This window comes from Theropithecus gelada, chromosome 1 (genome assembly GCF_003255815.1).
Source record: "Theropithecus gelada isolate Dixy chromosome 1, Tgel_1.0, whole genome shotgun sequence".
NCBI classification, from domain to species: Eukaryota; Metazoa; Chordata; class Mammalia; order Primates; family Cercopithecidae; genus Theropithecus; species Theropithecus gelada.
The window spans coordinates 113753475-113770897 of NC_037668.1; the positions used below are offsets into that span (position 1 = coordinate 113753475).

General features: G+C 34.4%; 1 protein-coding gene across 1 annotated transcript in view; it reads right to left on the minus strand.

The window, feature by feature from the left end:
- The window catches only part of COL24A1 (collagen type XXIV alpha 1 chain), a 392112-nt gene that overhangs the window by 98058 nt on the left and 276631 nt on the right, over positions 1–17423 (minus strand). Inside the window, exons 38-39 of the mRNA XM_025390892.1 lie at positions 5342–5395; positions 3299–3406 (exon numbers count right to left, since the gene is read on the minus strand). Coding sequence (XP_025246677.1) covers positions 3299–3406; positions 5342–5395 — 162 coding nt within the window. The remainder of the gene's footprint in view (positions 1–3298; positions 3407–5341; positions 5396–17423) is intronic.

Sequence of the window (17423 nt, forward strand, 5' to 3'; positions counted from 1 at the left end):
AAATGATGGTAAAAACACAAACATAAAAATATGGGAATATGGCCAAAGTGGCACTCAAAAGGAAACAGTTAGCTTCATAATGTATTTATTAAATAAATTACATAAATGGGCCAGACATTTAATTCAAGAAGAGATTAATATTAAAGCATAAATTAGTGAATCAGAAAACCATTTTAAAAAGTTGAGTGAAAAACCAAGTAGACACTTTGAACTGACTAATAAAATAACAAAATATTTGGCAAATCTGATCACGGTAAAGAGCAGACACGATAAAACAACATTAGAAACAAGAAGGACATAACCACAGGAAAAACATTTAATTATAAGAAAATAGTAATTTCAAGTTTCACTTACTAAATATGAAAATCTAGATGAAATAAATAATTTTTAAGAAAAATTTCAAAAATGTATTCCAGAAGATACAAAATTTGAAAAGAAAGCCAAAGATCTACTGCTAATAAAATAACAATCGGCTCAGATTGTTTTAATAGCAAGTTTTATAAAACCTTTGAAGAACAGACACAATATCTATGTCCCATACTGTTACAGAGCACAGAAAAATACGAAAAATTTACCAACCCATTTTATATGACTTGTTTAACACTTATACCTAAATCCAATTAGTGATAGTAAACATTAAAAAAAAGATGGAATGAAGAACGATGGAATGAAGAAATAGGCCTACTTTGCTTACAAATACAAATGCAAAACTTTTAAGGTAAACTAAATTCAATAAGCTAAAATAAAACTCTTAAATAAAATGTTAAAAAATGAAATCCATTTGCATTAAAATAATAATATAATTATACTTAAGATTTATCCTAGGAACTCATGGTTGATTCAACTTTTGGAAATCTACTAATGAATTTTCTTATATTTACAAACAAAGGAGAGAAAGCATGGGATTATCTAAACAAATACTGTAAAAGGATTTGATAAAATTCAACATCTACTCTTGGTCAAAACTCTCATTTAAGAACGAAAAGAAATTTCTTTAAACAAATAAATGGTATATCTAAAAAACAACTGTAAACAACACTTGACATTATAAGCATTAGAAGCATTTTCACTAAAGACAGGCCCAAAAGACAAGGTTTTCTTCATCATGACTTCTATTCACTGCTATAGTAGAAGTTCTAATCAATGTAGCAATTCAGACAAGCAAATAAGGGGAGGCAATATTATTTACCTAAAGAATCCCTATGAGAATCATCTACATTCGCTAAAGTGGATATAAGATCAAAATATAATGGCACCAACAGCACCACTAAGTTGATGTAACAGAAAAAGGATTATATTAACACTGAGAATAAAACTCAAAAGCAAAGCAAAACAAAAACAAAACAAAAAACAAAAATACTAAGAATAAACTTAACAAGAAAGATTAAAGAACAGAGATAAGGGAAATATTTTATTGATGAATATGTAAGCAGATATGAGTAAATAAAAAGACATAAGGTGTTTATAGAAAGATTCAGCATTGAAGGAAATAGAAAGTTCACATGAAAGAGGAGATCAAAACAAAACAAAACAGAAAAAAGACAGAGGAGATCATAGCAAGAGCCAAACATTCTTATAAAATGAATTATGAAGTATTTGCCCTAACAGAAACTATCACAATAGTACAGTAAGTAAAATAGTGTGGTATTGACCCAGAAATAGACTACTAGATTCAGAGAATAAAGTAGAATAAGAACAGACCAATGAATATTTGAGAATTCAGTTTATGGTAAGAGTAGCATTTCAAAAAAGCAGAAAACAGACTGACCACTCAATAAATGGAAGTGGAACAACTGTCTGTAAGTTTGGAAAAAATAAAATTAGTCTTCTACACCTTACATGAAAAAAACCCCACAAAAATCCATAAAAACCTCCACATGTCTTAAAGAGTTAAGGGTAAAAATAAAGTTATAAAAGTATTAGAAGAATATGGAAGAATATTCTTAGATCCTTTAGGTAGGGAAGGCATTTCTAGTAAAATAAAACACAGAAACTACAAGGGAAAAGACCGACAAGTTTGACCATATAAAAATTAAAATGATCTATACAGCAAAGGATATACAATATTAAAAGATAAATTACAGAAAGGAAAACATTTGTAATATATTTTGTTACATATTTAACAAAAATGTATTAATTTTTTAAGTATATAAGGAGTGATTGCAAATCAATAAGAAAAAGGCAACAATTCAATGTTCAGTATATATGAACAGGCAACTTCCATAAAGAAAAAAGTGCAACTGGGAAAGTGTAAATAGAAAGAAAAAATGCAATACACATTCTCACTTATCAGATTGGCAAACATCAAAAGAAGTGATATGAAATGTTGATGGTGGGAGTGTAAATTTGGTGAAACCTCTTGGGAAGGTAGGTTGGGAACATGTCAAATTTAAAAATTAATAACATTATAAAATGTTTTTGTACACAGGTCAAAGACAGAGAAATGCTAGTAATTTAAATAAAAGAAAGTAAGAAAGGCCTAGATCACAGTAAGGAATGGAATACCGAAATGAGCCTGAGGCAAACTTTCCTCAGACAACAAATGGATTATGCGATGATCTCTAAAAAGCCTTAGTGAAGTCTAGTACTTGTGACATTTAAATGGAGACTACACTAAATGGAAATACACATGCATTTTGTAAAAAAGCTTATGAAACAGAAGACTCAATTAGATAATCTTTTAAATATTTTGCATCTCTTTCATGCTGTGACTTTCAGAACAGGTCTAAATATATTTGCAATATAATTCAGCTAATATATGAGTTCATAAGTATCATGCTATACTTGTTCCTAACATCATGCAAAGTTCCTGAGAAAGACTGAAGATAAAATTAGATGATAGATTTATCACAATTGGTTAGAAAAATAATATCCAGATAAAGCAGGTTTGTTTCCAACCAGAGAAAGAAAATCCATTTCAAGTAAACCTGATTTTCAAAGCAATTTGTCAACCATGACAGCATAGTTTTATACAGATACTAAATCCCAATTTTAAGTGCTGGCCATATAAAATTTCCTACTTTGGTTAGGAGTTATAATCTTATTTTTTAAAACCTCATTTCATATTTTATTTCCATTTTCATTTTTTTTTCTCTTTCCTTTTTCATGTCCAGAAACCACTAAGCCATTTAAGTACTGTGGAATGCTTACAATTCTCCACATCCCATGGAGGTAGATTATTTTCAATGGAACTATTGCCTTCTCTGTAAAGCTAATCAAGGGATGAAACTTTAAGGGCATGGATACATTTCTTTCCCATCCACAGTGACTCACTTCTGGAAGTAAATCAAATACTGACCACAGCACCTCTAGTTCCTCTGGCACCCTTAGGACCACTTTTCCCAATTTTTCCAGGAGAACCTCTGCTTCCAACTTCTCCTGTGGGTCCTATTTGTCCTTTATCACCCTGTGGAAGACATTATTAAGAGAGAAACATAAGAAAAAAATTTATACTTAGATTAATTAACTATATCATATTCCTGAATAGCTCCTGAGGAATATTTAGTTAACAGTATTACAGACCACCACTAACAATAATAACATGCCATCACCACATAAGTTATTTTAAAAAATAAAAGTAATTTTGGAAAAAGATAAAAAAAATTTTTGACCAAACAAGCAGGGGGTATCTGGTGCTCATGCTGAATTCCAAATAACCATTTTTTTTTAACTTTTGAATTTTGCTATATATGTATGTAAATATGCATGTATGTATTGTTACTATAAGAAATAATAAGGTCTTTGAAAAGTCTATTTCTATAGAGAATTTCAATGCAAAAAGGTCTGTTCAATACAAAAAGAGCACCAGTGTGCAGTTCTGTACATTCAGGATCATCACTCATTGGCCTGGAGGGCACCTTGAAAAATCTGTAACATTTTTACATCATTTTACATCTTTCTGAAAACTAACTGTCTTCTGCTTTCTATTAGACAAACTGACCTTTCTTTTTTGTTGTTTTTTTTTTGAGACTCAGTCTCACTCTATCACCTAGGCTGGAGTGCAGTGGTGTGATCTCGGCTCACTGCAACCTCTGCCCCCCAAGTTCAAGCAATTCTCCTGCCTCAGCCTCCCAAGTAGCTGGGATTACAGGCGCCCGCCACCACGCCTGGCTAATTTTTCTGTATTTTTAGTAGAGACAGGGTTTCACCATGTTGGCCAGGCTGGTTTCGATCTCCTGACCTCAAGTGATCCTTCCACCTTGGCTTCCCAAAGTGCTGGGATTACAGGTGTGAGCCACCACACCCCGCTGACAAACTGACCTTTCTTTAGCACCAAAATACAGCTGCTCTTAAACAACACTGTGTTATTTTTCATTTCTTAAGTGAGAACCAACCTGTTCTATTACTAATAAGCAAGAAGACACAAAGAAAAACTACTGTGAACACAGTTGGATAGGAAATTTTTGGGATTTATAACAGTTAAGAGGCTTTATTTTATTTTTCCAGTGGTGCAGGTTGTTATTATACAAAGACTTGCACTGTCTCACTATTAATGTTGATTTTAGACATAACACTCTATATGATGAAAAAAACTTCAATATTGAAATTATTTTTAATAGATAAGAATGGCAATTAAACATTACCTCATTAGTTTCTCTTCATTATTTATTATCCCTATCTACTGTCTAAAAATTCTGAGAAAGACTGACTAGGTATATATCAGCAGAAATGCTAGAATTGGATTCTGAAAATCAAAATATGTGTGACTTGAAGTTAATTACAATAAATAATTCAAAACTGTCATAGTCCAAAGGGAAAACCATTTTTATGTTTCATCAATATTTGAATAGACTATTGATTCTATATTTATATAAATACAAATTTTCATTATAATGTATTAAAATTTTATAAATATACAACCAACTATTAGTAAAAAATAAAGTAAGCAAATAAAAATATTCTTGATTTGAAGTTCTTAATATTTGGAAAAAATAAAATCAACTTAGAAAAACACATTAACAACAAATAATTATAGTTACATTCTTTTCCCTCAAATACTTTACTAAAATTATTATTGAATAGCACAAATGGTATAGTATTTTCCTTTTATCTTTCTTCTTGCCCATGGTCTACTAAAAGAATTTCTGGAAAACAAGAGAAAGAAAGAAAAGCCAAGATTTTCTACAAACTACAAAATGGAAAATTTGCCTTCAAATAATCAAGATAATAAGTACTCCTAACTGAAATTAAATATTAATTTATATAAATGTATCTTTTAAAGCAACATGTATAATTATTTACCACTTTACTATCTAGTCCAAATAAAAACATTACAGCAGTCTATGGAGCTCTGGATACATCAGAAGAAAGAAAACCTGCATAAGAAAATGTAAAAAATTACCTTTTTTCCTGCACGACCTCTTTGCCCTGGAATTCCCACAATTCCTTCAGGTCCCTAAAATATTCAATATAAAAAAGGAAATAAATGATTAAAGAAAAGATGAGATGGAGTATTTGAATACTTCTATCAGATAATCACTGGATTGGATTGGACAAGAAGTAAAAATGAGGGCTACTTTTCACATTATTAGGTTTGCATCATTTAAAAAGAGGTCACAATGACTTAGAGGCACAGCTGTTATTAGCTATAAAGTTCACATGCACAAACTGGCCAAGACAGTCGTAATTACACTGTTCATTATTCTAGGTGGAACCTTACTTAGATTCAGTATACCCATTTTAATTACAGAGAATGTAATTAAAGTTAACCCATGCCTTCTATGTCACAGGTTGTAAAAAATGTTTAACAAAAATAAACAAGTATAAACCCCAATGCATCAATTTCAGCATTTCTATCAGCTACTGGGAGCTCAGCATCTTGTGGAAAGTACAGAACTCCTGCCTATCCAATGAAGTCTCCACACACATACAAAAGGAAGTACAGAGTATAAAATACATGTAGTACATGGTCAAGGAAAATTTCAAGGTATCTAATACGTGGTCAAGGAACATCTCAAAATCTCACTGGAGTAGAAAGAGTTAAAGAGATATTCTTCGTTCTGTGGGGAAAAAAAGAAGGAAATACAGAGAGAAAAAGGAGGTAATCACATAAAACTTAAAAATAATATTTTCATTTCCATTTGTCCTTTGTTTAGCTAGAAGTAGATTAAAATTTTTCAAGATACCTTTTTTTTTTTTTCTAGTGAAGGTGGGGTACCATGTGAATTTTCAGGTAAACAATGGTTAGGCTTAAGTGAGTTCCACAGTAAGCCAGGTCGCAAGTTCTAAAATGGCTAATAATTAATCACAACATTCCCCGCCTTCGCTGGAAATGAAAATGGAAATCTCAAATTTGTGTCCCAAAAGCTTGGCAAACTGCAAAAATGATGTAGACAAGAAATAACTTGTGGTTTACCACTGTGCTATGTAGGCTCTAGATAAATATTTGTTGAACGAATAAACAGATACCTAAGGAAATGACTCATACCCTGTGCTCCTGAGCAAATGCTCTTCTAGCTTCAGAAAATCACTGAATTTAGAAGCCAAAGCTGTTGTGCTCTATTGCTGTAGTTATAGCTGCATCCAGAGGTAGAAATGGTAGTTGCACTAGCATGAAGAATTCTTTGAAGTTAATTGAGGCCTTTCAAAAAGAGGCTGATTAATCTTCACAGAGATTAAAGGTATGAGCTTTTAAAAGTCAGACTGCTCCCATTTCATATTCTGGCTCTGGCACCTAACACCTATATGGCCATAGGTAGATTATTTAATTTCTAAAGGCCTCAGATTCCTGTTAAAGAGGTATAAAAGAATCTCTTCAAAGACTAAGAGCAAATGAGAGAATGCATGTAAAGTTTAGAAAGTTTAGAAAAACTAGACTTATAATGAAGAGCTCAAAATATGTTAGTAGTTATTAACCTCTGCTGTTTATTAGAAGTGTCTTACACAATATTTAAGTACACATAAAGATGCTAAAGGGTACAATGAAAGCCCATTTACCTACCACCTACTTTAAGAGATAGAACCAATATATGTGTATGTATATGTGTGTGTGTATATATATCTACATATATATATCTATATATATATACACACACACATATAATTGAAGCCCCACATTAAACACATAATTTCCAAACTCATCACCCTTTTTCCCTACTCAGGTGCAGCCATTGTCTTGAATTTTATTGTTCCCATACATTTCTTAATAATTTTACTCCATTTGTATCCCCAAACAATATGTAGTTATTTTACATCTTTAAAAATTTTAAAAAAGTAGTATCATACTTTATGTGTTCTCCTGAAACTTCTTTTTAACACATTTTTGTTTTGAAATTACTGTGTCTTTAATTCATTTACTTAAAAAAAAAAAACTGCTACAGAATTCCATGTTATTATCAAACCACAACTTAAGTATTTTTCCCCATTGGCTAAAGTTTTGGTAGTTTTCTTTTGCTATTACAGACAATGCTGGAATAAACACCCTGTACATGTCTCTATGTGCTCATGTCAAGAGTTTTTATAGGGTACGTACCCTGGAATTGAACTGCTGGGTTTTAGGATATATGCATCTTCAAGCATACCAGATATTTGCCAAACTGTTCTCCAAAGTGATTTTGCCAATTTACATCCTCAAAGGCAATGTTTAAAAGTTCCACTTACTCCATATTTCCTGTAATGCTTGTTTGTATGAGACTTAAAATGGCTGCAGAATGATATTACCATTTCAATTTATGTTATTGGTTATTATGGAAAAATGAATAGCTACTCGTAAAGTTATCGGACATCTATATCTATATGTGAATTTCTGGTTCCTATCTTGTGCCCATTAAGGCTGTCCTTATTGAGTTACATATATATGTTTTTATACATACTTGTATTTTTTCATTCTATATATCACAAATCTCTTCTCCCAGCCTGTATCTTATTTTCTCACGTTGTTTATTATGGCTTTGGGCTAACAGAAGTTTGCAATTTTAATGCAGTTAAAGTTATTAATATTTTCTTTCTGTTTCTTTTAGTGTTTTGTCTTAAGAACTCTTTACTGCTTGCCCTTTCCTTACAAGGTCATAAAATATTATCTTAAATATTCTCCCAAGAGTTTTAAGATTTTGATTTTAACAGTTAAGCCTTTAATCAAATTGGAATTTAATTTTGCAGGATATGTGTTTGTGTGTGTTCGTGCACGTGCGCATTTGTGTGAGGGAGAGTATTTTTTTTTTCCATTTGGATAACCAATTGTACTAGTAACATTTATTAAATAGTTCATTTCCTTATAGATCTGCAGTGCATAATCAATTTGTCAAAAATCAAGTTTCAAAATATACTTATATCTGATTCTATGTTATCTTCAGTTTCCATTGGTCTGTTTGTTTATTTGTGAATGAGTATGACACTAATTTAATTACTCTAGCTTCAATAATAAGTTATATTAGATAGGTCAAGTTCTCTCTTCCACCTCCCCCACAACCATCCCACCTCTGCACAACTTATCCTTTAAAGGTGTCTTAATGTTGGCCCTTTGGTTTTCCACACAAATCTTAAAATCACTTTTTATCAATCAAATTTTATTAAAAATCCCATCAGGATTTTGGCTGAAATTGTATTAAATGTATTGACTAATTTAGAAGATTGATAATTTTATAACATTGAGTTTTCCTATCGTGAATATAAAATACCTGTCAATTTATTTAGTTCTTTAATAAACGATTATAATTTCTTTAATTGTAAAAATTTTCCACACCATTTTTATAAATATTTTGTTTAGATGTATTGCTAGATACTTAATTTTGTGGCTAATTGTGTTGGAAATTGCATTTTAAAATATCTAACTGCTTGTTGCTGGTGAAAAAGAATGGAACCTATTTTTGTATATCACTTTTATTTATGTATTTAGAGACACTGTCTTGCTATGATGCCCAGGCGGGACTTGAACTCCTAGGAACAAGCAATTCACTCACCTCAGCCTCTCGAGTTACTGGAGGTACAGATGCATGCCACAGTAACCACAGTTGTTATTATGATTTTTTTTTCTGTCTAACTTTTATTTTAGGTTCAAGGGGCACATTTGCAGGTTTGTTATGTGGGTAAATTATGTGTTACATGGATTTGGTATACAGATAATTTTGTTACCTAGGTAATCAGCACAATACCCGATAAGCAGTTTTTCAATCCTCACCCTCCTCCCACCCTTCACTCTCAAGCAGGCCCTGATGTTAATTGCTCCCTTCTTTGTGTCCATGTGTACTCAAGGTTTAGCTCCAACTTATGGAGAACATGTGGTATTTGGTTTTCTGTTCCCACATTAATTTGCTTAGGATAATGGCCTCTAGCTGCATCCATGTTGCTGTTAAGGACATGATCTTGTTCTTTTTCTGTGGCTGCATAGGATTCCATGATGTATACATACCACATTTTTTTTTTAAGCCAGTCCACTGTTGATGGAGATCTAGGTTGATTCCACGTCTTTGCTATTGTGAATGGCGCTGCTCTGAAGATAAATGTGCATGCATCTTTATGGTAGAACAGTTTATATTCCTTTGGGTATATACGCAGTAATGGGATTGCTGGGTTGAATGGTAGTTCTTTTTAAGTTCTTTGAGAAATCTCCAGACTATTTTCCACAGTAGCTGAGCTAATTTACATTCCCACTAGCTGTGTATAAGTGTTCGCTTTTCTCTGAAACTTCACCAGCATCTGTTATTTTTTGACTTTTTAATAACAGCCATTCTGACTGGTATAAGATGGTATCTCATTGTGGTTTTGATTTGCATTTCCCTAATGATTAGTGACATTGAGCATTTTTTCATATACTTGATGGCCACATGTATGTCTCTTTTGAGAAGTGTATGTTCAAGTCCTTTACCCATTTTTAATGGGGTTGTTCATTTTATGCTTATTAAGTTCTTTACAGATTCTGGATATTAGACCTTTGTTGGATGCATAATTTGCAAATATTTTCTCCTGTCCTTAGGTTGCCTGTTTACTCTTTTGACAGTTTCTTTTGCTGTGCAGAAACTCTTTAGTTTAATTAGGTTCACCTGTCAAGTTTTGTTTTTGATGCAATTGCTTTTGGAATCTTTGTCATGAAGTCTTTGCAAGGGCTGATGTCCAGAATACTATTCCCTAGGTTCTCTTCTAAGGTTTTTATAGTTTTGGGTTTTACATTTCAGTATTTAATCCATCTTAAATTGATTTTTGCATATGGTAAAAGGTAGGGGTCCAGTTTCAATCTTCTGCATACGCCTAGCCAGTTATCCCAGCACCATCGACTGAATAGGGTAAACTTTCCCCATTGCTTGTTATTATCAGCTTTGTCAAAGATCAGATAGTTGTAGTTGTGTGGCTTTATTTCTGGGTTCTCTAATCTGTTTCATTGGTCTGTGTAACTGTTTTTGTACCAGCACAATGTTGTTTTAGTTACTTGTAGTATAGTTTGAAGTCAGGTAGTAGGATGCCTCCAGCCTTATTCTTTTTGCTTAGGATTGCTTTGGCTATTTGGGCTCCTTTTTGGTTCCATAAGAATTTCAGAATGGCTTTTGCTAATGCTGTGAAAAATGTTCTTGGTAATCTGATAGGACTGGCATTGAGTCTTTAAATTGCTTTTGAGAAGTATGTCCATTTAAACAATATTGATTCTTCCTATCCATGAGCATAGAATGGTTTTACATTTGTTGTGTTGTCTGATTTCTTTCAGCAGTTTCTTGTAATTCTAATTGTAGAGATCTTTCACCTTCCTGGTTACTGCATTCCTAGTTTTTTTTTTTTTTTTTTGAGACAAAGTCTCACTCTGTCACCAGGCTGGAGTGCAGTGGTGCGATCATGGCTCACTGCAACCTCCATCTGCTGGGTTCAAGCGATTCTCCTGCCTCAGCCTCCTGAGTAGCTAGGACTACAGATGTGCACCATCACGCTCAGCTAATTTTTGTATTTTTAGTAGAGAAGGGGTTTCACCATGTTGGCCAGGATGGTCTTGATCTCTCAACCATGTGATCCACCCCCCTTGGCCTCCCAAATATTCCTAGGTATTTTATTCTTTTTGTGGCTATTATGAGTGGCATTAAATTCTTGATTTGTTTCTCAGCTGGGATGTTATTGGTGTATAGAAATGCTATTAATTTTTGTACATTGATTTTGTATTCTGAAACTTTGCTGAAGTTGTTTATCAGATCTAGAAGCCTTTGAGCAGAGACTATGGGGTTTTCTAGGTGTAGAATCATATAATCTGCAAAGAGTTTGACTTCCTCTTCTCCTATTTGGACGCCTTTTATTTCTTTCTCTCGTCTGATTGCTCTGACTGAGAGTTCCAGTACTATATTAAGTAGGAGTGGTGAGAGTTCCATCTCTCAGGGGGAATGTTTCCAGCTTTTGCCTATTAGGTATAACATTGGCTGTGGCTTTGTCATAGATGACAGTTGTTATTTTGAGGTATGTACTTTCAATGTCAAGTTTGTTGAGGGTTAACATGAAGGCATGTTGAATTTTACTGAAAGCTTTTTCTGCACCTATTGAGATGATTGCATGTTTTTTGTTTTTAGTTCTATTTATGTGATTAATCACATTTGTTAATTTGCATATGTTGAACCAATCTTGCATCCCAGGAAAAAAGCCTACTTGATCGTGATGGATTAGCTTTTTGATGTGCTGCTAAATTCAGTTTGCTAGTATTTTGTTACAGATTTTTGCATCTATGTTCAACAGGGATATTGACCTGAAGTCTTCTCTTTTTGTTGTATATCAGAATGATGCTGGCCTCATATAATGAATAAGGGAGGAATTCCTCCTACTCAATTTTTTGGAATGGTTTCAGTAGGATTGGTACCAGCTCTTCTTTATATCTCTGGTAGAATAACGCTGTCAATCTGATCCTAGGCTTTTTCTGGTTGGTAGGTTTCTAAATTACTGATTCAATTTCAGAACTCATTATTGGTCTGTTCGGGGTTTCAGTTTCTTCCTGGTTCAGTCTGTTTCCAGGAATTTATGTATGTTTCCAGGAATTTATGAATTTCTTCTAGGTTTTCTGGTTCGTGTGCAGAGAGGTGTTCGTAACAGTCTCTGAGGTTTTTTGTATTTCTGTGGTATTGATGGTAACATCCCCTTTGTCATTTCTGAATGTGTTTATTTGGATCATCTCCCTGTTTTTCTTTATTAGTCTAGCTAGTGGTCTGTAAATCTTATTTATTCTTTCAATAAATGAAGTTTTGGTTTTGTTGATCTTTTGTATGTTTTTCAATAAATGAAGTTTTGGTTTTGTTGATCTTTTGTATGCTTTATTCTCATCTCCATTTTGTTTAGTTCAGCTCTGATTTTGGTTATTTCAGCTTTTGGGTTGTTTTGCTCCTGTTTTTCTAGTTCCTCTAGGTGCGATGTTATGCTGTTAATCAGATATTTTTCTAACTTTTTAATGTAGGTATTTAGTGCTATAAACTTTCCTCTTAACACTGCTTTAGCTGTATCCCAGAGATTTTTGTATATTGTATCACGGTTTTCATTAGTTTCAAAGAATTTCTTGATTTCTGCTTTAATTTCATTGTTTACCTAAAAGTCTTTCAGGAGCAGACTGATTAATTTCCATTTAATGGTATGGTTTTGAGAGATCTGTATTCTAACGATCCTAAATTATATCACCTGTTCTCACTCCATCACTGACCTTCTGATTGCCCTACCTAATGATAGCTCTTTGCATTTCTATTTGGTGTCTTAAACTTTATGCACCCAAAGCCAAAGTCTCAAAATCCCTCCTGCTAATCCTAAACTGCTTTCCTCCTACTCTTCCCCACCTCCACTGTAATGAGGCAAAATTTGAAAATTAGTAAAATGGTTTTCTATCTTGCCTCTTTGAATATGAGGACTTTGCCTGTTCAGCCTCAGGTGTCTGTATGCCCAAAGGCTGAATGCCTTAAAATAATATTTTCTATTTTCCTTGTTTCCAACTTTTAACATTTCACAAGTTGAGTCTGGAGCACCTAGCACACAAAGCTGTCCTGTGATAGAAAAGACACTTTCCATGTATTACCATAAGGCTTTTACTAGATGTTAGAAGGATGAGAATATAACACAGGGGAAGTAAAGATAAGCACAGAGGTTTTGTTTGTTTGTTTTGGCTCCAGGAGAATGTGGGAAGGCAAAGGAGGAGAGAGAGACATATTTTCCTTTTCTGAGTTTTGTCAGAGAGAGATCTTTGTTCCCGACTACTCATTTGGAATTTGGAAAGGTATCTTCTGTAGATATCACCTGGTATGTAGCCCCATCAATATGGTTACTCAACAAAGTCAAAATGAGGAAGACCATATGGTTACATTTTCCTGAGCTACTCTTCGATTCCTATATGATGTAGATGGCAACTCAGAAACAGCTTGGAAGTTCGTGGCAGGAACAGGGTGATCACTACTCTAGGAATATATAGCTCTACAATAGGGCTGAAGAGCAGGTTTCCTTGGCTAGTACTGAATAAGGACCACAGCAGACCTCAGAGACATCTATAGAAATTAGTGGGACCTGATGTGAGACCAGTTCAGCAAGGGAATCCTCTTCTCCAAAAAAAAAAAAAAAAAAGAAAATTACTAGACACAAACATCATCACCAGAAACCATCAGGGTAGGCAGTGAGGGAAGATTACCCTGTCCCAATTAGCATGAATAACAACTGCATCAATATCCAAGGCATCCTCATCCTTGCCATCACAAGACACACAGACTCAATGTTGGAAAGGAGTAAAAGAGAGAGGTCAAGGACTCAAGTCTGAGCACCTGAATAAACTACTACTTTATATGATTAGATTAAGTTTAAGCATTCAACTGGATCAGATTTTAAATTTTCTCTTTGCCTGCTGCCATCCGCCCCCCAACCCCACTGCATTCCACTAATCAGTAAGTAGCAGCTTGTGAGAAAAAGCAGATGAGCCAGAAATAAATAAGTTACATATTTGCATATCTCTAAGTACAAATTTGTTGCTCTGTTACACATTTAATGGCATGATCATCCATTCAGTTGCTCAGGCTAAAATCTAGGGTTTATTATTTATTACTTTATCCCATCTTCTCAACATCTAAACCAGGAGCAAATTCAGTCAGCTATGCCTCTAAAATATGTTTTGAATCTGATCATTATTCACTATCACTGTGTTTTCTCAATCCAAGCCACCATCATTTTTCATCTAGACTACTGCCAAAGTTTTATAAGTGGTTTGGTCTACTTTTAACCCCATAGTCCACTTCTTCACAATAGCCCAAATAATCACTAACAATTTTAATCATACCCTTTTCTCTGTTCAAAACCTACCACATGACTGTCCATTGCAATGAGAATAATCACTAAACCTCCTATCATGGTCTATAATACCCTATGATCTGACTCCTACCATTGCTCTGACATCATGTTTTCCAATTATTTACTATAATCTAGACACAGGGCTCTTTCCCATTTTTTTCTTTCCTTTTTTAAAAAATAGATCAAGACCCCTTCTGCCTTAGGGCCTTTGCATTAGATATTCCCTCTATTTAGAAATCTCTTTTCTTCAGATAATCACATAGGTGGCTTTCTCTATGCTTAGGTCCCTGTCTCAATGCAGCCTCAGGTAGTACTTCTGTGATCATGCCAAATAGGTAACCCCTTTACCTAGTCACTCCACATCCCAGTAACATATTTTCTCCCTTCCTTCCTTCCCTCCCTCCTTCCTTCCTTCCTTCCTTCCTTCCTTCCTTCCTTCCTTCCTTCCTTCCTTCCTTCCTTCCCCCCCTCTCTCCCTCTCTTCCTCCCTCCCTCCCTCCCTCTCTCACTCCCTCTCTCCCTCCCTCCTTCCCTTCCCTTCTTCCCTCCTTCCTTCCTTTCCCTTCTTCCCTCCCTCCTTCTCTTCCCTTCTTTCCCTTTTCTCTCTATCTTTTCCTTCCTTCCTTCCTTCCCTCCCTCCCTCTTTTCTTTTCTCCCTTCCCTTCCCTTCCTTCCTTCCTTCCTTCCTTCCTTCCTTCCTTCCTTCCTTCCTCTTTCTTTCTCTTTTTTCTTTTCTTTTCTTTTCTTTCTTTTTGACGGTCTTGCTCTGTCACTAGGCTGGAGTGCAGTGGCATGATCATGGCTCACTGCAGCCCTGACCTCCCAGCAATCTCAAGCAGATGCTCCCACCCCAGCCTCTAAAGTAGCTGGGACCACAGGTGTAAGCCACCACACCCAGCAAACTTTTAAATTTTTTTGGTAGAGATGGGGGTTTCTTTATGTTGCCCAGGCTGGTCTTGAACTCCAGGGCTCAAGTGATCCTCCCATCTCAGCCTCCCAAAGTGCCGGGTTTATAGGCATGAATCACTGCACTCAATCTTTATTTCCTTCACAGCACTTATCACTACCAGAATTATCACTCATGTTCAAATTGTCTTCCCACATTAGAATACAAATTCCTATATATTTCATGACAGCATGAACCTTGTCTGTTTTGTTCACTGCTGTAACATTAACATTTATAACTGTGCCTGGCTTAATAAATATTTAATGAATCAATAAATGACTGACAGAATGGATGCCCAAAGTTGAAAATAGCCCTAATCAGACAGTAAGTTAGTCTATTACGTATTCACTTGTAAGAAAATAACATTTTAAAGAACATGCATTAAATGTTGAAAGTAAAACCAAGGTTTGTGAGTAAAAGGCAAAGTATAGTGAGAGATTTTAATAATATTTTTCAGCTTCTAGGGAACAGAACATATGAATCTATTAGGAAATTTTTGCACAGTAAACTTCTGCACATATTTTAAAAACCCATTATGTATGAGAAAAGGGGTTGCCTTTTTCTATATGGTATTTTCTTGTTATTATAATCAGAAAGAACCCCCTGGTTATTTGTTCAGTATTTTTCTCTTCAAGGATATGTTGTTGTTTTATTTTTTTAGGAGGAAGTGTAAATTTCCACTGCTAGTAGGCTAGTTTATTTTAGTGCTTTTCCTGAAATGTGTAAATAATATTTTTCTCCAAAATGTTGGCTTTTAAAAGTTAACATTGCCCACTGCAACCCATTTGTGTATCCAGAGGTTTCCAGGGCATATAGGAAAAATAGCAACTTTTTTTTTTACAATGTGCATGCTAAAATGGATTTATTCAATAATTACAGAAAGAAGAATGCTATTTTTTTGATGTGTGCCTACAGTCCCAGCTATTTGGGAGGCTGAGGCAGGAGAATTCCTTGGGCCTAGGAGTTTACGTCCAGCCTGGGCAACATAGGAAGACCCCATCTTTTTAAAAATGCTATTTTATACAATTTATATATGTCATTTATCTATGTCATGTTGATTGAGAATAGTCAGCTTGATGTTGCTTACTAATAAAATAGAGGAACCAGTTGGGATTCCCTATTTTACACTTTGCGAAAGTAGCTGTTTTATCTCAGAAGTATCACATCAAATCTATTTTTTAAAACAGACTTATTGAGGAATAATTCACATTTACATATGTGGCAGTCACGATATGTATGTATTCATACATGATATCCACATATCATGTATATGAATTATGTGCCCATTTAATGTGTACAATTCGACGATTTTTAGTATATTCACATAGTTGAACAACCATCACCAAAATCAATTTTAGAACATTTTCCTCACTCCCCCCCAAAATCTCATTATCATAAGAAGTCACTCCCCATTTCTTTCTAACCCCTCTAGCCCTAGGCAACCACTAATCCACTTTCTGTATGTATAGATTTGCCTATTTATGATATTTCCTATAAAAGTACAATATGTGGGCCGGGTGCAGTGGCTCACACCTGTAATCCCAGCTCTTTGGGAGGCAGAGAGATTGAGACCAACCTGGCTAACACGGTGAAACCTGGTCTCTACTAAAAATACAAAAAATTAGCCGGGCATGGTGGTGGGTACCTGTAGTTCCAGCTACTTGGGAGGCTGAGGCAGGAGAATGGTGTGAACCCAGGAGGCGGAGCATGCAGTGAGCCGAGATCGTGCCACTGCACTGTGGCCTGGGCGACAGAGCAAGACTCCGTCTCAAAAAAAAAAAAAAAGTACAATATGTGGTTTCTAGTGAATTGTTTCTTTCATTTAGCATAATGTTTTCAAGGTTCATCTATGTACCATGTACTAGTACACCATTTCTTTTTATTGTCAAACAATATTTCACATGTTATTTATTAATTCATCAGGTGATGCCCATTTGGGTTGTTTCTACTTTTTGGCTCTTGAGAATCATGTGCTGTGAAAATTCATGTACAAGTTTTTGTTTAAATGCAATTCTCTTGGACATATATACCTAGAAGTGGAATTGCTGGGTAATATGTTAAGTTCACGTTTAACATTTTGCAGAACTGACAAAGTGGTTTACAAAGAAACTGCAGATTTTATATCTCATCAGCAATGTATAATGGTTCCAATTTCTCTATATCCTCATTAACACTAACTATCCCAGTAGGTATGAAGTGATATCTCACTGTGGTTTTTATTTGCATTTTCCTGATATTTGTAATGATATTGAGCATCTTTTCATGTACTTAT